We start from the raw sequence: 26010 nt of genomic DNA, 5'->3' as shown, positions 1-26010 counted from the left end.
CAACCTTTTAAATAGTTAAATCAGGGATACACTGAAATTTTAATTATCTGAAGAATTTCTAACCTTTTGGTAAGTGTACAGTTATCTTCCTCAATCAGAGTTGAGTGATGTGTCCCCACAATGAAAACCTGCTAAAACTAAATATTCCTTTCCGTTTTGAGAATGAATTTTGTTTGCTGATCAAATTTTGCATCTTAAATTCGTTTTTAAAACAACAACACAGTAGACTTAGAAAAGAGAAACACACTGATTATGGTCAAGAGCAGTAACATTACCCACCATAAAGCCTTCCATTTTTGAACTTGGATGTTAGCCACCTCCCCCCACATGCCCTTATTCCTTCTCCCCTACCCATGTCAACACATTTACCCCAAAGAAAAAGACAGGAAGTGACTAACATTTCCAGACAACACTAATCATGCCACTGAACTAAAATAATGAAAACAGGAAGACCTTTTCCAGACAAAGTAACAATACAAAGTTCCGTACTATCAGTCAAAGCATATTATAAACAGAATGCTCCAAATTCCTTGCCTTCCATCATGATATTGTTTTACATTCTTGCTTCCCAATTCAGTGCACGGATTACAGAGCTGATATTTTTCTAACGGGTTTTTTAAATAAGCATATCATATTGACATATGCCCTCACCCTCAGGAGGCATCCATATACATAGAACATATAGCCACCTGTGCAGTTCAATTTCACAAGCACCACGTAGGTTGAGTGTTTCCCCCAACACCCCAAAAATGCTTTTTGATACTTGAAAATCCATCATTTCAATAAATTCCTTTATTCATGGTATAGGTCCCCCGCTAAAATATTCTTGGTAGGCATAATAAGAATTATTAGTCTCTTAGTGTAAATGTTGTCATGAGAGCCTTACCTAAGAGCAATTTTGAACTTGGAAAAGAACACAAAGGAGGCAGAAAGAGGTGGAAAAATGGAGCCTGGAAGTCCAGATGTCTTAGTCAAAACCTTTGAATAGGTAAAGACATGACAAGAAAATTCAGCAAAGTTATGTCCATCTGCTAATGTAAATATAATAGGGTCGTGTTCTAAAGTATAACTCAATGCCAGGCACATCCACCAATGAGTGGCCCCAGTAAGCTTTTACTGGGACTCCACTACCATTCCCACCAACTAGGCAGCTGGCTTTCTGTGGTAGTTAGTCCTCACCAACCTACTCTTGTATTCCTTCTAGCTCTATTCACCCCTCTTAGATATGTCAGCAGCATTTCAGGATGATAGAGGCAGGGATCCTCAGCTCCAAGGGATTCACATGCTATTGGTGTCAAAATTGCCAACCTGTGACAATCATTAGGAGCCAAGGAATACTGAGAGTAAGGAGGCAAGTTCTCTTCCACCAAGTTCAACCAGCCAAAACTATGTGTCTGAATTGCTGTAGGGGGAGGAGATAAAGATCAGAAAAAGAGCAGAAAGGAGAAATAAAAAGAAGACTGATGGCCCAGGTATTTTACCTGCTATGCCCTCCTATTGCCAACATGCTCAGACCCCACATGCCTACTTGAAATTCACACCATCTACTTGCCATAGGCCTAAAGAAAAAAAATAGCAGACTCTAACAACCTAAAATTCATTTTTTCCCTTAAAAAATGGGACAGTGAGCTACTGCATTCCCTCACTCCTGAGGATGTGCACATCTAGGGTGTCCTTCAAGAGCTTCATTGAATTGTCCATAGCACAAAGGCTGTGCCTGATTTACTGAATCTCAAATTGAGGAATAACTGTAAGGAGGAAGACTTTGTCCCTGCCTTAAAAGAGACCCTTAAAAAGTCCCTTAAAATGGACTTTTCCCCTACCCTCTTTTTTGGTATGGCCAAGGTAGAGGTCTATAAAATCCAAGAGTAGAAAATATAAAGCCTTGCCTTCTGCCTTCATTTCACCTCCTACTGTGGAATTACAGTCCTCTCCTCAGGCTTCACCATCCAACATCCCCAGCAATAGAGACCATCCTCCTGGCTACAGAGTAAAGGAAATTCTCTCAGCTGGTCCTAAATTCAAGGAAATATTCTTTTTTTATTAAATCTTTTGTTTTAATATTTTATTTATTTATTTGAAAGAGAGTGAGTGAGAGAGAGAAGATGAGCAAGGGGGAGGGGGAGGCAGAAGGAGAGGGAGAAGCAGGTTCCCCAGTGAGCAAGGAGCCCAATGTGGGACTCGATCCCAGGACCCTGGGATCATGACCTGAGCCGAAGGCAATGCTTAACTGACTGAGCCACTCAGGCATCCCTCAAGGAAATATTCTTGACCCTGACATTAGAAATGACCATTCCCCATAAGATTCCACAGGAAAGAACGTTCCTTGACTTCATTTAAATGAAAATATTTCACATAAGTAGAATAACAAAAAAAATTATCATAGTCTCATTACAGTATTGGATTCCCTCATCCCTTCTCATATTTATGCAAAAGAGCTCCTTAGAGATGGAGTCATTTCATTTGTTAATAGACAACTAATTATATGGCTGGAAAATGAGAGAACAAGCTTTCTCTTTTTTTATTTTTTACATTAAATGAAATCTTGCAATTAGTTAAATAGCAGGCTCTTGGGCCATATTGACACATGAATACAATGATCAGTGCCTTGAAAGCATCTTTCAACTTTTGGAACATGACCAAGGCAGCTATACTCTGAAGGCCTAAGTATTAAGGGCATGATACCAGAACACTGGAGGAGTGTTATGAATTCTAAATCTACATTTTAAAAAATGGTTTCTACATCATATTTATCATTAGCAGTGGAATATGCTCAAAAGATATATTTGAAAGTATACTTATAACATATCCTGACAAAGACATAATTTTATAATTACTTCAACTCTTAATAACTGGATCACACTTTTTTCACTCAAATATGTTTTTGCCATTCTATATTCAAGGTAACCATGTTTGATGACTTAAATTATAATTCAACCATGAATTAAAGTTTCTGTCAATGCCTTTTTTATTTTTAGTAGTACATAGCTCAGAAATAGGCACAAAACATGGTCATCGATGTATAGAATTTATCTAATGCTAATAGTGAAATTGCACACTAATCCTATATTTACCCAACTTATGCTATGTTTGCCCTACTAATTTTTCTAACCTTTATAGAAATAGGTTCCTTCTAGTTCTGAACCTGCTTCAGCCCTAGTTAACCATAGCTTATTATTTCTACTATCTTTTTGTGCTACTAAAACAATGCTCACATTGTTGGATAAAATCATCTGAGGTATGTTTCAAACTTTCCTGCATTCTATGAAATGGTCATTTAGAGTGAAAACTAAAGCTCTTTTTTTTATAACTCTCTATTTTTTTTTTAATTTTCAGCTTTAAGGATGAGAATGGCAAAACTGGGGAAAAAAGTTATCTGAGAGGTGTATCATCTACCTAAACATCCTTTGGAGAAGAAACTAAGAAACATTTGCCAACTTCTCTTCTGGGTATTTTGTTTCTTTTTTCCTAAGACTCCAAAAATTATAATTATAGCCATATTAAGCCATGTGAATAAGCAGTAGTCATCATTTGTGAAAAAATCCCAAAAAAACTAGGGAGAACAAAAGCTTAACTTTTCCAATTACTTGACGCAATTCAGTGCGGGGGGGAAAAACCAGCATATTTTTATTGTACTGATACCAAAGCATTTCTAATAAGAGTGTGTTAAATTTAAGAATAAAGTTATTTAAAATAGCCTGACTATATTCTATTAACTGAATGGTAGTTTTGCTAATACAAAGATTGAAAGATCACAGGAAGCCATTGTGACCTCATCACAGAAATATTCATCTTCAACCCAGCAAGCAAACATGACATCCCATAGCTAAGACATCTACGTCCTCCTGCTAAGGACCGATTGATTTGGTCGAGACTTCAGACTCTTTGCATCCATCCCAAAGGTGCATGCCATAATTAACCTCATATTTGGGGACTAGATTTGTAGTATCTTGATAGTGTTCATGACTTTGTACATGGTAGCTGACACATTTATTCTTCTTGAAATATTATCTTTTCTTTCATTCAGTTCAGTGTGAACTACATGGTGCAAAGACTGATTATGACCTAAGGCTATTAGTTGGAGGCCTTCCCATATTCTCAGAGAATACAAATCTAGTCTAATGTTTGACCAATCCTTGTAAAGATGTTAGAAGCCTAATATTAAAACTTAATAAGAATGCATACAGCATGTCATTCCTAAGTGTTCTTGCCAAGATGTTAAACCCTGATTTGAAGAATACACCCAGGCCCCTTCTCTCCTACCCTACCTTCTTGTACTGTCCTCCACCCAACACTCTCAAAATCCATCTTCACACATCTTCCCCTGGATCGTGCCAGTGCATGGTACCCAGGTCCCGCAAGTCCTTCAGTGAATAGTCTGTTTCCTCTCAGGGCAGAAACTGAATTTCTCTGGTGAAACTATGATGAGACCTTATCTTGGTTACTGGTGTGGAGGCAACGAGAGGTCAAAGAAACAGATCCTGATGAGGACAAGCTTCACACCCTGCAAGCATCAACCTCAGATCAATTATTTGGAAGGGGCAGTTGTTCTCTAGCACAAGAAAACTCCTCTCTCTGCTGGCCTGGAATCCGGAAAATGTGGACGTTCAAATATCAGAGACACTTTGACATAGACACCCCTATCCCAGGTCCAGTGTTCCCATTCCTTCCCTTTCATGGTTCTGACTTTAGCTTAAGTGACTTGTCAAAATGGCACATTCTTTTGTAGCTTTGCCAAACTTGTGATTAAAGCACTGATTTTTGGTTTTGATTGTGTGTACACAAATGTTTATTAGAACTGCCTGGCACCTAGCAACTGATCAATAAATGAATGAATAAATGAATGAATGGTTCAGAAAGGAAAAGTTGTAGTCTGCAGGGGGGACTGTGTAATACCAGCTGGCCTCAGGCAACATGAGCCAGAATCTGGCTGGCTGATGTCTGGTCCCTTGCGAAGGCATGGGCCAGGGCTGGTGCATAGAAGTGGCCCAGCATGGCCAGAAAATACCAAAGGCTGGAGCTGGCTTTTTATCTAGGGGTGAAGCTAGAACTGCAGTGGAATTGGCTGCCAGGCGAGCAGAGGAGGACTGAGTGCAAAGCTGGAGTTGGCCAGTCAGGGCGGCTAAAGTGAAACTGTACTATCCCACACACCAATCCATTGACTCCTGTGCTCAGTGAATAGAAAGGAAAACTGGAAAATGGAAGTGAGGTGCCTCCTTGCGGCTCTTGCCTCGCAGCATCCCTCCACCACCCTCTCTCAGCAAAGCCTAACATTGCATCAAGTGACAAAGGAGAGATGTTTACAGGGTCAAGATCACGAAACAGGGCAAAAGATGCATTTGGAGATGAAACATTAAATGATGATGATAAAGATGAAGCATTAAACTAGCACAGTCCACCCGTTTTTCTACTCAGCTTCCATATTTATCCTTCCACATAGATTTGAACATTTGAGAAACCAAAACACAACTCTGTTTCCATCTAATAAGATGCTGCTAGCTTTTATACAAAGATTTCACCCTCTCCCCAAAGGAGGAGACACACACTCTCAAGAGTCATTGTATCCACAGCTAACTACATTAGACATTATTTTTAAGAACAGTTTTAGATTAACAGAAAGATTGAAAAGATAATACAAAGTTTCCATATACCCCACACCCAGTTTCCCCTATGACTAATTTCTTTATTAGTATGGTACACTTGTTATAATTAAATGAACCAATAATGATACATAATTATTATTATTAAGTCTCATAGTTTATTCAAATTTCCTTAGTTTTTACCTGTCCTTTTTTGTTGTTGTTCCAAGATCCCACACAGAAAACACTACTTTTAATTGTCATGTCTACTTTGCTCCTCTTAGATTTTTCTTGTTTTTGATAACCTTGACAATTTTGAAAATTACTGGTCAGATATTGTGCAGGATATCCTTCTGTTGCGAATTGTCTAATGTTTCTCTCATGATTAGAGTGGGGTTGGAGGAGGAAGATCACAGAGGTAAAGTAACATTTCACTGCATCATATCAAGGGTACAAAATTTCAATAATTTATTCCTGGTGATGTTGACCTTGATCTCCTGGCTAATGTTTTGTCAGGTTGCTCCATTGTAAAATTATTATTTTATCCCCCTTCCTATACCTTACGCTTTGGAAGGAAGTCACCATGCACAGCCCAAACTTAAGGGAGTAGAGAGTTAGGCTCCTTCTCTTGAAGGCAGAATACCTATGTAAATTATTTCAAATTCCTCTGCACAGGAGATTTGTCTATTCTTCCTATTTATTTATTTACTTATTTATTTATTTACTTATTTATTTATTTATTTATTCAATTATTAACTTAAACCAGTATGGACTCATGAATGTTTACTTTACACTTGAGTTATAATCTAACTCAACACAACTTGTTGCTCAAATTGTTTCAATTTGGGCTATTTCAGTTGGCTCCTATATGCCTTTGATGTATGCCCAAAAATGTTTTGAATATGAGATGTCTTTCCATTTCATCAGATCTTTAGTTTCTTTCAACGATGTTTTGTAGATTTCAACATACCAGTCTTACATTTCTTGATATTTATCCCTACTTTATTCTTTTTGATGCTATTGTAAATGGAATTATCTCCTTAATTTCAATTTTAGATTGTTCATCACTCATGTTTAGAAATGCAATTAATTTTTATACATTAACTTGGCATCCCACAGCTACAACCTTCCTTAATTCATTTGTTCTAGTAGTTACTGGATTCCTTAGGATTTTCTATATATAAGATATCTGTACCTGTATATATCTGTAAAAAGTGATAGTTTTACTTCTTCCTTTACAATCTGGATGCCTTTTACTTCTTTTTCTTGCCTAATTGCCCTTGCTGAAACCTCCAATACCATGGAGATGCAAAATGGCTAATGTGTTTGTCTTGTCTTGTTCCTGATCTTAGAAGGAAAATGTTCAGTCATTCACCATCGAGTATGATGTTAGCTATAGGTTGTTCTTAGATAACTTTATCAGATTGAGAAATTCCCTTTTATTTCACATTTGCTGTGTGTTTTATATCATGAGTGCTTCTCTTTAATTCTGCCAACTTTTTCTTCATGTGTTTTGAAGTCTGGTAGGAATATAACAATTATGAATGCAGTGTATTCTTGATAAATGAATACTTCAGTCATTAAGAAAGGTCTCTTTTTATCTCTAATAATACTCTTGGCTGGAAATGCATTATCTAGCATAAAAGCAGACATTTCAGCCCCCTTGTTCTTACTGTTTCATGGTATACCTTTTTTCACTCATTTGCTTTCAACCTATCTGCCTCTTTATATTTAAGTCACATCATGGGTTTTCCTTTATCAGTCTGACATTCCCTGCCCTTTAATTGGAGTATTTAGTCCACTAATGTTTAATGTAATTATTAATATGGCTGAGTTTTGGCCTACCATTTTATTATTTGTTCTTTATCCCCTCTGTTTTTCCTCCTTTATTTTTCTTTTCTTGCCTTTCAAAGTTATTTAAATAATTTTAGAATTCCATGTTAATTCTTTTTTTGGCTTTTTATATATGTCTTATTTTTTTCTCTAGGAATTACAATATACATTCTTAACTTTTTGCATTAGAACTTAGAACTTACTGAGAACTAACATTGTATAACTTTAAATAAAATGCAGACATTTTGCAACTATATAGGTCCATTATCCTTTCCCATCTTTTATACTGACTTGTTATATGTAGTACATTCACCTATATTATAAGCCCCCATGAAACAATGTAGGCTTTTCTGTTTGCTTGCTTTAAACAGACATACTTATTATAAAGAATTTAAATGGGAAAAACCCAAAAAGCATTTTATATTTACCAATTATTTACCATTTTGAGTGCTCTTCATTCCATTCTGAGGATCCATGCTCCCATTTAGTGTCACTTCTCTTTATCCTGTAGAACTTCCTTTTGCATTTCTTATAGTTCAAATGTGCTAGCAACAAATTCTCTTAGATGTCTTTCACCCAAAAATACCATTTTGCCCTCATTTTTAAAAAAAAATATTACATTTATTTATTTGAGATAGAGAGAGAGCACAAGCGGGGGGCAGGTAAGATTGGGCAGAGGGAGAGGGAAAAGCAGGCTCTGCTGAGCAGGGACCCCAACATGAAGCTGAATCCCAGGACCCTGGGATCACAACCTGAGCTAAAGGCAGACACTTAACCAACTGAGCCACCCAGGTGCCCCCATTTTGCCCTCATTCTTGAAGGATTTTTTTTTTTCAGGGAGAATTCTTGATGACTTTTTCTTTCAGCACTTTAAAGATGTTGTTCCACTTTCTCTGGCCTCTATATATTCCTATGAGAAGTCAGATGTTAAACAAATCATTGTTTCCCTGTATATAATCCCTCTTTTCTCTTTCTCATTTCAAGATTTGCTCTATGTTTTTTTGCTTCCAAAAGCTTGACTATGATTTTTAAAAGCATAACTGACTTCATTTTTTTTTTCTGAAGTTGTTTTCCTGCATCATGAGTGGGTAAAGTTAAGCTTTTTAGCATATTTGGGGATTTTCCAGTCATAATCTCAGATTCTCCTTTCCTTCTTAGATAACACCTAAAGATGCTATCATTTAACAGGTCCCAGAGACTCTGTTCAATTCTTTTCCAAATTCTTTTCCTTCTAACAATTAGACAATCTCCATTGATCTGTCTTCAAGTTCATGGGTTTTTTCTCTGTCATCTCCATTCTGATATTAATTCCCTCCAGGGAATTTTTCAAATAGTTTTATTTTTTCAGCTCTCCAATTTCTATATGGTCCTTCTGTATTGTTTCTATTTCTATGCATATTTTTTATTTATAGCAAGCATATATTCTTTTACATCATGAGAATAGTTATGATAGATGCTTTAAAATCCTTATCTCCTGAATCTAATCATCTAAGAAATCTTTAAGGTTGGTCTTCATTGATTATTCTTTTTTAAAGCATGGGTTGAAAAACCATAGCCCATAGGCAAAATCCATCCCACATCCTGTTTGTGTATGTTTTTGTATGTTTTCCCATGGCCCACAGGCTAAAAATGGTTGCTCAAATTTTCGAAGGATTAGTTAAAAAACAAAAAAAACATATATATATTCTACAGAGACCATATGTAGTTCACAATGCCTAAAATATTCCTTATCAAGCCCTTTAGAGAAAAAGATAGTCAACCTTTACTTTGGAGAATGGGTCAGAATTTCCTGGTTCTTCTTACCTTAGGTAATTCTGGATTATCATCTGTACACCATAAAATATTAGGTTATAAAAATACCGGATTCTCTTGTGCTCGCTTCGGCAGCACATATACTAAAAAATACCGGATTCTCAGGGCACCTGGGTGGCTCAGTCATTTAAGCATCTGACTCTTGATTTCAGCTCAGGCTGTGATCTCATGGCTCATGGGATTGAGCCCCACGTGTGGTCTGCACTCGGGGGAGTCTGCTTCTCTCTTTCTCCCTCTCCCTCTGTCCCTTCCCCCCCCCACACACATACATGTTCTCTCTCTTTCTCAAATAAATAAATCTTTAAAAAAAAATACTGGATTCTCTTATTTTTCTCCAATGAATGCTGCTTCATTGGAAATGAAGCAATTAACTTTTCAATTAACTGGGTTAGAATGCAAACTCTGTTTCTTGTGTTACAGTTCCAAACTCAGGTCAACTTTTTTTCTTTGCTCTAACCGCTTTGTGTTTGCTTCACTCATGTGAACATATCCAAGGGTCAACCAGAGCTTTTGGCAAATAGGAATTGGGATCTGCTCTCTCATGTTTTCTTTCCAAGATCATCTCACCCCTCCCTGACAGCAGTAGTTGGCCCAGCCATCAGTTCTCTGGTTTCCTCTGCCAGAAGCACTGTGGTTCCCCTGCCACCCAGCACCGCAAACAGTTGACTACAACTGCCCAGAACTTAAAAACTTTGAAAACAGGGCACTCTAAACAATTTGCCTCCTCTGAGTGTGTCCTCCTCTCCGGCATCCTCCTACTTCTGTTCACTCTCTGGGACCCTCACATAGCTATTTTTTTGAGTTTACACTAGTTTTCTGGAGGAGAGTCAGTTTGGCAGGATCTCACCCGGCCATTATTGGCGGTACATATTTAAGGCGTATGGGTTCAGGAAATTCTTATACCAAGAATTTGATTACCGTGTATCAGTGTCTGAAGACAAATCAGGAAATGTGTTAAGGTCCTTACAGGAAATCCAGAGTACAATAACAATTTCTTTTACACATGAATAAGACATCATATGAAGAAGCTATACTAAAGATTATGTTCCAGGGACTTTTTCTCCCCTAAACTAGAGGTATATAACCAGGCATAACATAAAATTACATTAACTTCTTTGATAATGAGATAATGAAGCTGATACCAAGTTTAGGGCCAGCAAAATCCCAGGTCCTTCCACCCAAAGGTATAATTCAAAAGCAGTAATAAGACAAATATTTGTTTAACGGAGGTGATAGTTACACAACATAAAATAACCATTTTACAGTGAACAATTTAGTGGCATTTCTCACATTCACAATGTTGTACAACTATCACCTCTATCTCCAAAACTTTTTCATCACTCCAAAATAAAATCTTATTCCCAGTACGCAATTACTCATTCCCTCCTCCCCCACCCTCAAGACTATGGCAACCACCACTCTGCTGTCTCTATGAATTTACCTATTCTGGATATTTCATATAAGGGGAATCATAGTATGTGACCTTTTACATCTGACTTCTTTCACTTACTATAATGTTTTGAAGGTTCATCCACATTATAGCATGTAGTAGTACCTCATTCCTTTCTATGGCTGATAATATTCTCTTATATGTATGACCACAATTTGTTTATCCATTCACCTGTTGATGGACATGGTTAGTTCCACCATTTGGCTATTGTGACCAGTGCTGCTATGAACACCAAATTTCTTTTTTTGTGTGTGTGTTAAAAAATATGTGTAACACAACATTTACCATTTTAACCATTTTTAAGTGTACAATTCATTGCATCAAATATATTCAGTATTATGCAAGCATAACCACAACCAATCTCCAGAACTATTTCATCATCCCAAACAGAAACTCTATTTTATTATTTTTTTTTTTTTAAAGATTTTACAGAGAGAGACACAGCGAGAGCCAGAGCACAAGCAGGGGCAGTAGGAGAGGGGGAAGCAGGCTTCCCACGGAGCAGGGAGCCTGATGCGGGGCTTGATCCCATGACCTTGGGATCATGACCTGAGCTGAAGGCAGACGCTTAATGGCTGAGCCACCCAGGAGCCCCAGAAACTGTTTTAAACATTTAAACATTCCCTCTTCTCCCTCATCTCCTGGTAATCACCACTCTACTTTCTTCTCTATGAAATTTAACAAGTCTAGGTACTTCAAATAAATAAAATCACACCCTGGTTGTCCATTTATGCCTGGCTATTTCACTGAGCATAATGTTTTCATGGTGAAAATCAAAATTTTTTATAAAACAAAAATATACATTTTATATGCAAAAAGGACTAAAGTTTAACACTGTAATCAAACAGCACCAACATCATCAATAACATGTACAAAGCACCTTTTGTTGAAATCACTTCATTCATTCCTCACAACTGCCGTGAGGAACCAGGTTCAGAGAAAACATAAGTCACTTGCCCAAGGACAGGCAACTTGTAATATAAACATGCACACACAGATTTTCCAACTCCATTCCCAAACTCCTGGTCCTTTTTACTTTTTTTTTTATTTTTTTAAAGATTTTATTTATTTATTTGAGAGAGAGAGAGAGAGCACATGAGCGGGTGTGGGGGCAGGCTGAGGGAGAGGGAGAAGCAGGCGCCCCGCTGAGCAGGGAGCCCAACCCGGGATCACTCCCAGGATCCCGAGATCCTGACCTGAGCTGAAGGCAGGCTCTTAAGCAACTGAGCCGCCCAGGCGCCCCGCTCCCAATCCTTTTTAATTGACACGATCAGCTGCCTCATAGCCCAACACCACACCACTTGTAAGGATGGTCAGGAGAGACCCAGGGGGAAGGGAGAGCCAGGGAAGCCTCCAAGACAAGGAAGGTCTTGAGATAGAACTTGATAAACTAGCTTTTGCTACAAAGAGAGAAACACAATGGGCATTCCAGGCACCATCATGACCATCCGGGACCTGAGTGCAGATGAGCCTGGGCACTGCGCAAGGAGGAAAGAAGCAGGATATGGGTAGGAACGGGGTGTATCCTCATCAAATCTGAGAAGAGCTTAGAAGACTCCTATCTTTCATTCCCATCTATAATGGATTATCTTAAACAAGGACATTTGTTCTTTTTTTTTTTCCTGCCTTACCAGAACACAGAGATAAATAAAATTTCAGCCAAAAGCTACATGTGCCCCTAGAGCTTCCTAGTTGGCATGGACTGCCAGTCAGCACTGTCTTTTTTCACTGCATCCCGCACTGAGACAGGATGTGGAAGGGATGAATATCGCTTCACACACATTACAGCCAAAATCCTGATTGAAATCAAGTAAGCACTAAAGTGATTTTGATTCATTTACTCACTAACTTATGCCATAGGCTACCTAACCCTTAAGATTCATCTCCACAGAGCAGAAAATAATAAAAGCAAAAAATAGCCTCAGCTGTGAACACTATCCCAACCGTAGTTTTTGAGAATTTGTTTCATCTTTTCCAAAAAACATACTTATTTTTATCTTATAGAGGAAATCATCTTTAGGAAGAAAACTTATGATTTTGATCACTGGGGTCAACACTGCTGAAGACCTAAAGACATTTAGTTTTACAAACACTCCTATCAAAAGAAGTTGTAAAAAAATTGTTTATTACAAAAACAAGAAGAAATAATGACAGGAGTGAAAAATAAGCATTTTTCAATCTGTGGATATCAACGATTCATAAGCAGAAAAATCATAATTTGGTATTAATAAAATGGTGTCTTTATCAAGATTAAATAAGAAAGACTTTTTGGACAACTCTGTATATCAATTGATGATACAGCAAAATAGTGCCAACAGATGAATCAGGGAAAAAGAAAAAGTTAAAATAGCCTTAGTACTAGAGACCCAATAACCTCACATATTTGAAAACTAAACACCAAGCTTCATTTTCCTTTAAAGGAAGTTTCTTTGTCATATACAGAATATAATTAATTAAAAGAAATTTATTAACCTTTAAGCCCCGTGTAATTGAAAACTGGAGGAAAATATTTTAGCGCACACTTAATTTTCTATATTTAAAAAAATGTTTTTAACGAAACTATTTAAAAGGAAAGTTTAGACCGTAAATAGCCTGACACTCACAAAACATGAACACAGAAGATCCACATCTCAACCCTAAGCTATTTACGATAAACACCTATATAAGGAACAAAACTAAAACTCCATATCGTTTTACCCCATAAAAGATGTAGGAAACACAGACAAGGCTATTATTTATACCAAATACAAAAATTAGGTCCTTGGACTAAGCAGAAACTGTAAGATAATCAGACAGAACACCTAAAGGATAAAATACGCCTTCCTAAATATTTTTTTAGGAATGTCCAGTCTTGCTTGCTTCCTCTGCTTAAGATAGTGATATTCATTTATCACAGGGTCAGATGAATGTAAAGGGAACTACCAAGCAATAGTTACAAATAATCATGGTTAGAAAACAAACAGAAATGTAACCAGAAACATAATAATAGTCCCTAATTTCAGTTTCTAACTCACAACCCCAGCCCCCTCTCCCTCCCAAAAAAGGCAGAAACTTTTCAAATAAAGATTAAGAGTTGGTGAATTTAAGGGAAATGCCACTCCATGGTATTACCTAAGTACTAAAAATGAGTTAACACAATGAACAGGAACAAAGCAGTACTTTGGTATTATGGCGCCACCCACTGGCTAGAAGTCCTCATAGCAAATATGAAATCCATCCATTAAAAAAGAGACTATTGGAGTAGGAAGGAATATATTCTAATTCATTACAACATCAGGAACTTCTAACAAAAAAGAACCATCCATATTATTTATTACCACAAAGAAAGAGAGTAACTGCTAAATATATTCACAAGGGTAAATTTTATTATTTTTGAAATGCAAGTCTACAATCTCCAAAAGCTAGGACTTAAATCTTAGAGTAAAAACAATTAATATATAAAATGTCCTTTCAGCCCTGTAACTGAATATATAAATACAGTCTTAAGCAGAAGATGCACACTCGCATTTCATTGCTAAGAAAGAAATTCTAATATCCATAATATATTTAAATGTTAATACAATGTAAGTTAAGCCCCACTTCCACCTTTACCAGAGAAGTAACAGAATACATAGAAAAAAGGACATGTCCAAAAAACTGGACTGAAAAACATAGTTTCTCAAAAAAAAGTCCTAAGAAAGACCATTCAGATAAACTAGCATAAATATTTTCCTTAAAACAGCACCTTTATAGTCCAAAATATATTCACTTTAATACAATCTCCATTTCCTCCAAATAACATCATTTCTGTCTTTCCAAACAGTTCTTTTCTTAAATGCTAACATTCTAAAAATCTCATCATGGAAAATATCTGAGAGTCATTTCTCCTCAAGGACAACCTTCCCTGGTTACACTCAGAATCATACATAAAGGCTTGACGTCCTTTTTAGAGTCCATAGGACCCTGATGAAAGTTGATCTCTAAAGACCACTACTCAGAATTCCTCTACAGGTATGACCTGCTCTTCCAATTCAGAAGTCATGAATATGCTGCAGGCAGTCAGTATAAGCTTCAAGTTTCTTTGGCTTAATGATCATCATCATCTGGTCTGCAAAGCCAAGGTCTTTGCTTGCTCAGAGTTGGTTGATGGCAGATAAGAAGATGATGAGAAAAGTCACATTCCCACAGATATAAACTGCAAACACCACCTTTTTAAAAGCGTGACCCTGAAAGAAAAAATTGAGACATGAAAGAAAGAAATGACTATCATTGAAGTTTGTGTCAATAAATAAGAAAAAGAGGACTTACTTCTGCTTCAGCTACAGTAAATGACTGAAGGATCTGAATTCTGGCATCATCCAGTATTTCAACTGTCAAAAACAACAACATAAGTTTGTAAGACCCGTGAGTATGCCGGTAAACTAACTTTCAAAAAACAAAAAGTCCTGTTGTGTAGCATTTGTTGATTTCCAGGTGTATATTCTCCCAAATCAAGCTACCAAATGTTGCAAACTTCCGGAACATGTAAGGCTCTCACAAACTGGGACAAGTGGGCTACAGAACATATTTGTCAAGGGACTTAAAATATGCCTCTTCTCCTGGTCAATAAACACCACATCAAAGTCTTAACAGACCATGTTTTAAGTACATATGTATTTTAAATAGCAAGCCATAATTCAGTGGTCATCAGAAACCCCATGTATGTGACCCTATTGAGAACCAAAAATGGCAGGATAGATACTTACTACTCAGCTCCTAAAAGCTGCCCAGGCTCCTAGATTCACAACAAAGAGGTCTTATTTTTAGAAGGCCACCTTAACTTATCATTTAGGGGGGTGGAAACTAAGTAAGACACAAAGGACACAGCCCAGAAGCCAAGCTAGTTTAAAATGTCACGTAGTTTCATCGCTTCTTGGCCTTTTGGCTAAGATCAAGTGTAAAATGTCACGTAGTCTCTACTTATGTCTCCATTCCTAATGGCTATAGGTATCTTGACCCTGCCTAAGGTCCATTTCGCACTAAGATCAAAATGGACTTGCCACTAGAAAGCCAGGGTAAAAGAAGTTCTTCCTATCTAACTTGCCTAGTTAGCTAGCTATATATGATGTAGATGGCAACTGAAGTGTTAGTACATGGTAAGTTTATCAAATAGGCAAAATCGGCCTGCAGCTTTGCCCTGTGTTGACTTTAGGCATCTCTTCTTCCTCCAGTTCTGAGTTCTCTCAGCTCCATGCATTCAGGATTCTCAGTGTGGACTGGCTCCAAGTCAGACAAGCATTATTAAAAAAGACTTCTTCCCTAAAACCTAAAACCGTTCCCTTTTTTTCCTCATAAATTGTAATACTAATGAGTATAAAAAGCAAGGGCAGAATATTTCCATGAGTTCTAACACTGACTAATCACCACAGTTTTAGTGAGCCATCCTGTAAGAGCCAACCATCAGTATCTAGAAACTAATCACATTCCTAGAGTTTGTATAAAGGTGATTCTATATAACATGGCTGTTTGAGCAGGTTACCTTTTCGAGAAAGTCGGTAGGCATGTATCTCCAGAACAATCTCCGTCCCAACGTGCCAGGCTACAAATCCAATCATTGTATAGGTTTTCCATGGGCCAGGAAGATCTAGTCCTGGTAAATCCATTCCCAGGAACATTGCTGCCACTACATTTATAAGAAAAATATATATATTCAAATGTAGTCACCCTCAAGTGAGGTAATTATGTGTGTATTATATCAAGTAAAACACAGTAAAAGAGTTTATGAGATGAATTAGACTAATATTTAAGACCAAATAATTAACATTTTAATCTTTTTTTAATTGTAAGACTAGAAACAGTAAGATGGGAAATTATAATTATGATCTATTAATTGTTTAAAAAGAGACACTCAAACTTTCCAAAATGTTTTAAGTCTGCAATGTAGGAAAGGGAGAAAAGTATGGAAATCATTGTTCACTATACTCCTCCTTCCACGAAGAACCCCCAAAGACTATCAAAACATAAGAATACGAGGTGTCAGTTTATGTATTTATTATACAAAGCATCAAAATACATTGGATAACCACATCTGACTTTTGAAAATCACCCTTCCCTGGAAGGTACCATCTCCATGGAAAGGACCTGCAGACAGAAGGCTGGGATGCCCACAGCCCACCTCAGCCCAACTCACAAATGACCCTCAACTTGAGCGTTTGGCTGTTAGCACAGCTTATTCTGTGGGCAAAGGCAAATGCTAAAAAAAAAAAAGAGTCTTAGAAGTAAAGTTTTAAAGCCATTTCAAAAACCTTAAACTTAAAACTGAAATAATGACTTAAATAGTCACCTCTAGAAATTACTTTCTGGATTTCAATGTTTAAGGCTGATCTCTCCTCAACAACCAATTACTCCAATTAATAATACATCTAAAAATCATTTAAGCCAAATTACCACCTGCAATATAAACCACCAGCAATTATATAGGAATAAGTGGCATCACAATTACTTACCTGCTATTATTCTAGCAGCTGTACCCACACTCCAGTGCGTCCAGTTAAACATTTGCCTTCTACCAAATAAAGAACCAGTCAGTATTCTCCAAAGTGATAGAACTACAATTAATTCCCAAGAGAATAAAAAGCACGCAATTTCCCTTATTGCCTAGGAATTAGGTATCTGAAATACATTTTAAAGCCCCTTAAAGTAAATATAATTTATCACTGAATTTTATAACATGCAAAGTGTTTTCACTTAAAAAGGAGTTCATTTAAAAAAAAAAGAAGAAGAAGAAGAAGATAGCAGGAGGGGAAGAATGAAGGGGGGGAAATCGGAGGGGGAGACGAACCATGAGAGATTATGGACTCTGAGAAACAAACTGAGGGTTCTAGAGGGGAGGGGGGGAGGGGGATGGGTTAGCCTGGTAATGGGTATTAAAGAGGGCACGTTCTGCATGGAGCACTGGGTTTTATGCACAAACAATGAATCATGGAACACTACATCAAAAACTAATGATGTAATGTATGGTGATTAACATAACATAATAATAATAAAAAAAAGGAATTAGTTTGCCAAATAATGATATCCACATTAAGACCATTTATATATAAAAGCTCTAAGTACCTTGGGTCATGTAAAGTTGGCCTGAAGGCTGCCAAAAGAGGCTGAAGAACTGCTAAAATCATCACTATACAACCAAGGTACGGGTGATAACCTGCATGCTGAACAAAGTTACATGATTTTAATGGTCTCGACCTCACCCATCAATGTAAATCCTCAAGTTAAAAATAATACACATAGATGATGTATTCTTAGTGTTTTTCTGTAGCTTAAAACATTTACTAATAAGAACAGGCACCATTCACTGAGCACCTACTGTATACCAGGCATGTACTTTATATCCATTATTCCTGATGCTCACTACAATGCTTGACAGTTACCAATACCCCACTTTCATGGGGAACTGAGGCTTAGAGATAACAAGCAGCCTGTCCAACGACACACAGTGTGTAAATGGTTGTGCTGGAATCCATGTAGGGTGCTGCCTCTCCCCCATCAGGATGTTAGATGATCACCAACACCAGTACAGCCCACCTAGGACTAGTTAGTATCCCCATATCAAGAGCAATCACCCCAATGTATGGTAATTTTGTTTAGAACTCTGTGTTTCCCTGAGCTGAAGGTTCCATATGATTCCCTGTAACTCCAATGCTTAACAGAGCCTTAATCACTCAACAAATGTTGATTAAATGAATAACCCATATAGCCACTGCATTAAAATCTTAGCTCCTCTGTTCAGAATGGAGGGATAACCTGAGAAAAAACATCAACAAAGTATTGCAACACTGTCAGCTCCACTCCTCTCTTAGAGATGCTACATGCTTGCTCAAAACAGAAGACAGTAGACCGCTTAGCACAACTATTCCACTTAAAAACTTAAGAGAGAGACTAAGAAGATGTTCTAACCTGTGACATGTTTAGGTGGGGGAATATTACAGTCTGTTGTCACTGACTGCCATGCTTGGGTAGGCTTTAAAATCTGTGATCTAGAACAAGGGTATAATGGTTTCTAAGCCATGATGGGAAGCTTTGGTCAAGAGGAACAGTAAGCTGACAAAAGAACATTATAAAAACACGCTCAAGCTATGGACTCGGTTATAGACAGATAAAATTATAACCAGGACCATGGAGAGGCAAAGTGCCTCTATTTCATAAAACGACAGTAACAATAGCAATGAAATTCCTATATGTGTTTAGAATGTGCACGAAGCTATCCTAAGTGCTTTCAGCTAATTAACTCTCAATTCTCAAAAAGCCTGTGACATGACTACTATAGTCTCCCCTTTATATGATCCAATTCATAAACTGCAAAGACTGCAACTACAAAGCTCATAAAATAAGCATTACTCTTGTCCCAAATACCTGCATAAAATAAGGTTCTGATGTCTAGGTTCATATCAGAAAATCTTCATCATTTCCTTTAAAAAAAATAGGTTGACCAATTTAGAAACTACCTAAAAAGCAGGAGGGAGGGGCGCCTGGGTGGCTCAGTTGGTTAAGCGACTGCCTTCGGCTCAGGTCATGATCCTGGAGTCCCGGGATCGAGTCCCGCATTGGGCTCCCTGCTCAGCAGGGAGTCTGCTTCTCCCTCTGACCCTGTTCCCTCTCGTGCTCTCTCTCTCTCATTCTCTCTCTCTCTCAAATAAATAAATAAAATCTTTAAAAAAAAAAAAAAGCAGGAGGGAGGTTTCCTAGTGACCCAAGATTCATCAATCTTGCCCTTATAGCAACAACGCAAATGGAAACATCAAAGTTTGAGATCAAATTCTGACTGGCTATGAAATCGGAGAAATGTCATGGAAGCACAGATCTGACCTTAGGTACATCACTTATTCTTCGTAAGCCTTATTCATTCATTCAATATTTACTGAGGACCTACTATATACCAGAAGCTGCTCTGGGTGCTGAAGAATCACTGGTGAGCATACCAGTAAATATCTTCGCTCTAACATTTGCTTAGTGGTAATCATAGTATTAGTTAGAGAAAACCACTTACAAGGTTCACGTTCCTTAGATAGCACACTGAATTTTCACTGCTCCATAGTAAGAAAACTCACCCAAGCTATGTAGAGTATTCATAACGTTTGATGCAGCCTAAAAATATATTTCATTATCAAGTAATCTGCAACGACATCCTCACTCTATTTCCTGACCCCCCAGCCATATGGAACAGTTGCCAGATGATTAAAAAAAGGAAAGAGAGATGTACGCAGAAATACCTTTTAACCTCTCATTTGAGAATGAAACAGCAACCTCCTTTGACATCAAAATGAATTTATATAAAAACATCCTGTTTGAGAGATACCTACCCAACTCCAGCCTCCTCTGTAAACAAACGGCAGAACAAAAGCAATGCAGGTAAGGGCAGTGGTCGTGAGCATGAGCATCCGATGCACCTGCAAGGGTGAAATGTAACCATAAGAATACAATTAGCCACATTGGGGAGGGTATGTGCTATGGTGAGCGCTGTGAATTGTGCAAGACTGTTGAATCACAGATCTGTACTTCTGAAACAAATAATGCAACATATTTTAAGAAAAAAGAAAAAGAAGAAGATAACAGGAGAGGAAGAAAAGGGGAGTATGTCAGAGGGGGAGACGAACCATGAGAGATGATGGACTCTGAAAAACAAACTGAGGGTTCTAGAGGGGAGGGGGGCAGGGGGATGGGTTAGCCTGGTGATGGGTATTGAGGAGGGCACGTTCTGCGTGGAGCACTGGGTGTTATGCACAAACAATGAATCATGGAACACTGCATCAAAAACTAATGATGTAATATATGGTGATTAACATAACAATAAAAAATTTAAAAAAAAAAGAATACAATTAGCCAACTAAGAGGAAGGAGTTGGCGTTACTGTGGCAAGATGACTGAGGGGTGGGAGTCACTGAAGGCACGCATTCGATGGACATCTAATCACCGTTTGCTGTGAGTTAAAAAAAAAAAAATTAGTAAACAACTGACCTTCAAGAAAACTCTAAGCTGCCATCCTCGTCATTCAAAAGCATTTGCCAAGACTTCACCTGCACAGAGCAGCATTAACGGCTATTTCACACACGCAGCATACCTACTCGCCAAAAGTCCTTCATTTCCTTCCTTTATTAAGTTCCACCACCAAGCACAGTGCTGTACCGGATACCATGAGACAGCAAGGAAATTGAAAATACTGCCTCCCGAGGAGCTCAGCATACAAGTGAGGAGATGAAACATATATGAAATGTCATTCATTGTCTAAATCATGCAAGTGGAATGACACTGTTAATTGAATATGTCAGGATAAATGGTGCAAACAAAAACTATCTCAGGGAAAGGAGGACACGTAATCACTCTATATATCGTACTACATGTAGAGACAGCAGAGTTTTAAAGGCAGTAGAGAACTAAAGTGGTAAAGTGGAGACACAAAGAATTTTCCATTTGGGAATATCCATACGAGCAGATGACACAGAGAGAGAGAGAGAGAGTGAAATCAAAGGCAGAGACAAAGGCGAGCAAGGTGCATAGCAGTAGTGAGAACATACAAAACAGACTGACCCTGTCAGCCAATAGTGAGAAACCAGGTTAGATAAGGTAAGTCTTAAAGGCTACAAATTTATATGTACATAAAGTTTCAAGAATACTCCTTATAAAGTTCAAACTATTTCAATAAACAGTATTTTCTCAAAAGCAGACATGTACATGCTATCTCAACACAGACTCACTGATCTTCCACTATATGTGCAACATCTACACTCCATGACATGTGAAAGAGAAGGTTGTTTTGCTTTGTTTTGAGGTGTGCTTATTGACTCTTGTCTTTCTATTAAGTCTGCCTCCTCATCCCATGCAAAAAGGCAGCATGAAAAAAAACACTTCTAGCTCCTCTTCCCACCTACAGAGTAGATAGATGATCTTAATTAGTGAGTTAGGGACAGTCTAACATTCATTGGCATCAACCAGAGGACAGACCCCTGTTTGGAAATGCATTAACCCTCGCTACTTCTTTCTTCGGCTCTCCCATCCGCCTTGACCTATCTGTACTCAGTGAAAGCAGTGAATGAATGCTCTTCCAGGCTCTACCCTCGTCCAATAGGCATGTAAGTCAGGGTCTTTTGGGTCCCAGAGTCTATGTTGCAAAGGGATGCACATGGTCCTGAGACATTCTCCAATCCAGCCTTACCCTCATAAAACTGTCTCTATTTTGACCCCCATCAAGTATCTTATGTCTCTTCCCAACTGGTTAGGAAACCAAAGAGCAAAATGAAGGAATTATTAGGATTCCACAACTACAACAACTATAACCACAAAAAAAAAAAGAAAGAAAAGGGAAAGAAACCCGCATACTATGTATGTTTTCATGTTGCAGTGTTCAAATAATATGGAAATTGCATTAAACTTTTTCTCCTGCCTACCTGAAACCAAGCTGCTTGACCAAAGAAAGCCTTTGACCAAACAGATTTGAAGAACCGAGCAATGAGCACACCTATGCTCACGGTAGTCATCCATGCCACAAACATTAAGGCACCTGCAGGTGGGAAAATAAAATGGTTGACAACACAAACCACGCTGTTTCTTAAAGGGCCACGCCAAATGCTCAGAACATGGAAAACAACTAAGGAAATACATTCAATGAACGTAAGCATAACCTAAAAACATCCTGCATATCATAGCTTTTACCACCACCACTACTACTTCTAATAGCTAACACTTCCGTCGCTCCTACCGTGTGCCAGGCACTGTCTCCGAGCGCTTTACATGTATTACTCTAATTGATCTTAAAACAATCCCATTCAGTAGTTACAATTATTATTCAGGTTTTGCTGGATAGGGAAACTAAGGAAGAGAGAAGTTAAGTAACTCGCCTAAGGTTACAAAGTTGGGATCCAAACCCAGTCTGGCGTCAGCAACTGTGCTCTTAACCATGACACTAATACAGCCCTTCTGCAGGTAGGTGAGCATCTTCTCACTTCTCATTCCAAAAACAGTGAAAAACAAATAGGCAGGTTACATGTGAAATCCAACTACTGTCACCCTGGAGCTACTAGTAGAAGCAAATTACCAATAATAAAATTATTTTCAAGCTTAACTATGATGACATTTATTGAAACTCTACTGGAAGGAATAACTCTGGGAATATAAAGGAAATATACCAAATAAGGACAGATTCCCCACCCCATACAAGCATACACTACATTATTCCCCTACTTTTAAATCCCATCTTTTCAACAATAAACCGGCTACTTTTCAAATGGAATCAACTTTCATCTGTAGAACCAAGCATGTTAGGGCCTTATTTGGGGGCTATTGCTCTTCCAACGTGGTTAATGTCATCATTTTAATGATTTAATCATTTCATGATTAAAATCATCATGTGTATAGCACTGAGTAATTTGTACACCCTCAATTACTTACACACTGATCAGTTCTTCAACAAAACTGTATCTTTGAAACCAAACTACTGTTAAACAATCAAAATCACAAAGCACTCTTCTATTATAAGCTTTTATTTTAATAAATGGCCTAATTAAGGTCTCACAAAAATTAAATTGATTAACCCAGATACTCAACTCTGGCTACAGTTAGAAATAACTAGGGCACTCTTTAAAAATTATAGATGTCTTAAAAGCTCCATTAGTGATTTTAATGTACAGCCAGGGTTAAAACCACTGACTTATCCCTATTTTCCATTTTTAATAAAAAGGAGAAAACATTAAGATAGACATTGCTACCTGCAAATGTTAATATTTAAACACAGAAGATGGATGAACATTTGGTAAATTATGCCCACCACCATTCCTAATCCAGCCAGCACTAAGTCATCAGGTAAATTTATTACACAAAGTAGTAATAATACTACACACGTAACTTACCATGAGCCTTCAGAAGGAAAAAAGAACGGGATCCTCCCACGTTCCTTGGATAGTCTGTCACATTATATTTTTCATATGTAATCAAAGGTTGCTGAGAATGCTTATAAATTTGACCTGAAATTTCACAAAAAGAAAATGAAGAAGAATTACTTCCTCGGGAGACAAGGAATGGAGAGACAGTGGCATGGCAAAGAAACAAACTTTCTTATGGTAATAAAAATAAATAAATATCATCAGAGATGCCACTCATATGCAAAAGCCACATAAATCTATACACAAGCACACATGATCATCTTGAAAAAAGTTAAAGAAATAATTTAGCCAATCAAGAGATGAATCAAAACGAGGACAAAGAATGGAGAAGTTATGCTGAAAGAGCTGGTGGTATGCAAGAGACCAAACACTGTGAAGTCAAGATGATCACTGGTAATATCAAAAATCACTGAAAATGTCAAATACAATTCTTCAAAGATACTACATACTTTTAAAAATCTGGAATCCTAGACTAAACTAACAGAACTTGGACCTGGACAAAGTGGGTGGATCAAAGACAAACAAAAGCATGTTGATGCAATATTATATTATTTGGCATATGGTCAATTTGGACTGGCTTTGACTAACAAATCAAAATCCCAAATAACAGTGATATAAACAAATTAAGGATGTGTTATTATTTATTATGTATAAGATTAAGTCTGTGAATGTATAGAATTAGTCTGGTATGTGAGTATGTATGTGTGGCTGTTCATTCTGGGAATCTATCCTACATAAATACTCCCCTTTTACCCAAAGATATATGTATGAGAATGTCTACGAGAAGTGGGGTTTTTGTGCTGGACCAAAAAAAAAAAATTTAAGCAAGCTAAATGTCCATCATTAGGAGAATAAATCATGGAACACACATTATTTTTAGAATACAACACAACTGTCAAAAAGAATAAAAGGAATTAAGAAATTTGATATAACAGATATATAGGAATCTTTACCCCAATAAAATAAGTACTAGACTATAGACTACATCTCAATAATTTCCAAAAAGAAATAATTATATAAGATACAGGTTATATTATTTATCCAAAACACAACAAAACTAAAACAACAAAAAGCTAGGAAAAAATGATCCATCTAGATATTTATAAAACTACTCTTCTAAATAACCCTGGGGCTAAACAGGAAATCAAAATTTAAATTGCAAATCTTCTTTAAAATGAGTAATAATGAAGACCCTTCATATCAAAACACATGTGATGCAATCAAGGTACTATTCAAAAGAAGTTTTTATCATTTAAAAAGCATTTCCTTTAAAAAAAAAAAAAAAAAAGACTTAGGGGCCCTGGGTGGCTCAGTCAGTCAAGTGTCTGCCTTCAGCTCAGGTCATGATCCCAGGGTCCTGGGATGGAGCCCCACTCGGGCTCTTTGCTCAGCAGGGAGTCTGCTTCTCCCTCTCCTCCCTACCTGTGCTCTTTCTATCTCTGTCACTGTCTCTGTCTCTCTCTCACACATAAATAAATAAAATCTTTAAAAAAAAAAAAAGACTTCAAGTATTTAAGTCATCATTTAATTCAAGAGGTGTTTACACCAACAAAATATAACCCAGGAAAACGGAAAGGAAGATTGGTTAAAAACAAAGGTAGAAATTAACAAACTAGTAAGTCAAAAATAAAGTCTATAAAAGGCCAATGAAATCGACTGAGTTTTTGGCAAGTCCAACCACAAGATAAAAAGAACACAAACAGTATTAGAAATAAAAAGGGTGACACAGAAGCTGATAATAGAAGATACTCTTCAAAATTATAAGAAAATGCTACATACAACTTTAAGTAAGCCAAAAATATTTTAAAATCTAAATGAAATGGATGAATTTATGGAAAAACCTAGAATTATAAAACTTCACCAAAGAAGTAGTAGTAATTCTGGAGAGTAATAATGGTAGAAGAATTTTTTTAATTAGTCAAATATTTCTATCCCTAAAGGTTCAGACAGTTATTATGTGGATGAGTTCTATTATACAATTAAAAAAAAAATTTTAACTTTAAAAATTCTTATTTATTTAAGGTCTTCTAGGGTTCATTCTATGAGATTAGCATAACACCGAAACCAAAACGAGGCATGCATGCACACACACACACAATCCCACAACCACAGACAAAAATCAATTACAAATATAGATACAAAAAGTTTAAATAAAATATTAGTGATTCAAATCAACTGCCCATTAAGAGAGCTATGAAACGTAGCCAAGCAAGGTTTATCCCAATAAAGTGAGGACTGTTTGCCATTCTGAAGTCTATAAAAGTAATGGTAAAATATTATCTCAATTGCTGCCTAAAAGGCATCAGATGAAATTCAGCACATGTTCATGTCATGAACTCTGTAAAGTTAGGAAAAGATCATTTCCTAAAACACCATAAGAGATATCCACCAAAAAAATACAATAAACATGACACAACACTGAATATCAGAAGCATTCCCATCA

General features: G+C 37.2%; 2 protein-coding genes across 3 annotated transcripts in view; one reads left to right on the top strand and one right to left on the bottom strand.

Annotated features, from left to right (window-relative positions):
* Window positions 1-3702, top strand: part of PALMD (palmdelphin) — a 50912-nt gene extending 47210 nt beyond the window's left edge. Inside the window, exon 8 of the mRNA XM_025872269.2 lies at window positions 3337-3702. Within this exon, the coding sequence (XP_025728054.1) occupies window positions 3337-3380 (44 nt within the window). The 3' untranslated portion in view covers window positions 3381-3702. The remainder of the gene's footprint in view (window positions 1-3336) is intronic.
* An 8579-nt stretch (window positions 3703-12281) lies between these two features.
* FRRS1 (ferric chelate reductase 1) overlaps window positions 12282-26010 on the bottom strand; it is a 52021-nt gene continuing 38292 nt past the window's right edge. For both annotated transcript variants that reach the window (XM_025872271.2, XM_073896258.1), the window contains exons 9-16: window positions 23535-23648; window positions 22077-22189; window positions 19995-20081; window positions 17749-17846; window positions 17139-17197; window positions 16172-16315; window positions 14962-15023; window positions 12282-14879 (exon numbers count right to left, since the gene is read on the bottom strand). In XM_025872271.2, the coding sequence (XP_025728056.1) occupies window positions 14787-14879; window positions 14962-15023; window positions 16172-16315; window positions 17139-17197; window positions 17749-17846; window positions 19995-20081; window positions 22077-22189; window positions 23535-23648 (770 nt within the window). In that variant the 3' untranslated portion in view covers window positions 12282-14786. The remainder of the gene's footprint in view (window positions 14880-14961; window positions 15024-16171; window positions 16316-17138; window positions 17198-17748; window positions 17847-19994; window positions 20082-22076; window positions 22190-23534; window positions 23649-26010) is intronic.

Source organism: Callorhinus ursinus, unplaced genomic scaffold (assembly GCF_003265705.2).
Source record: "Callorhinus ursinus isolate GAN/ISIS: 27379988/994484 unplaced genomic scaffold, GSC_fseal_2.0 scaffold9, whole genome shotgun sequence".
Lineage (NCBI taxonomy): Eukaryota > Metazoa > Chordata > Mammalia > Carnivora > Otariidae > Callorhinus > Callorhinus ursinus.
This window is presented reverse-complemented; position numbering and strand designations above follow the sequence as displayed.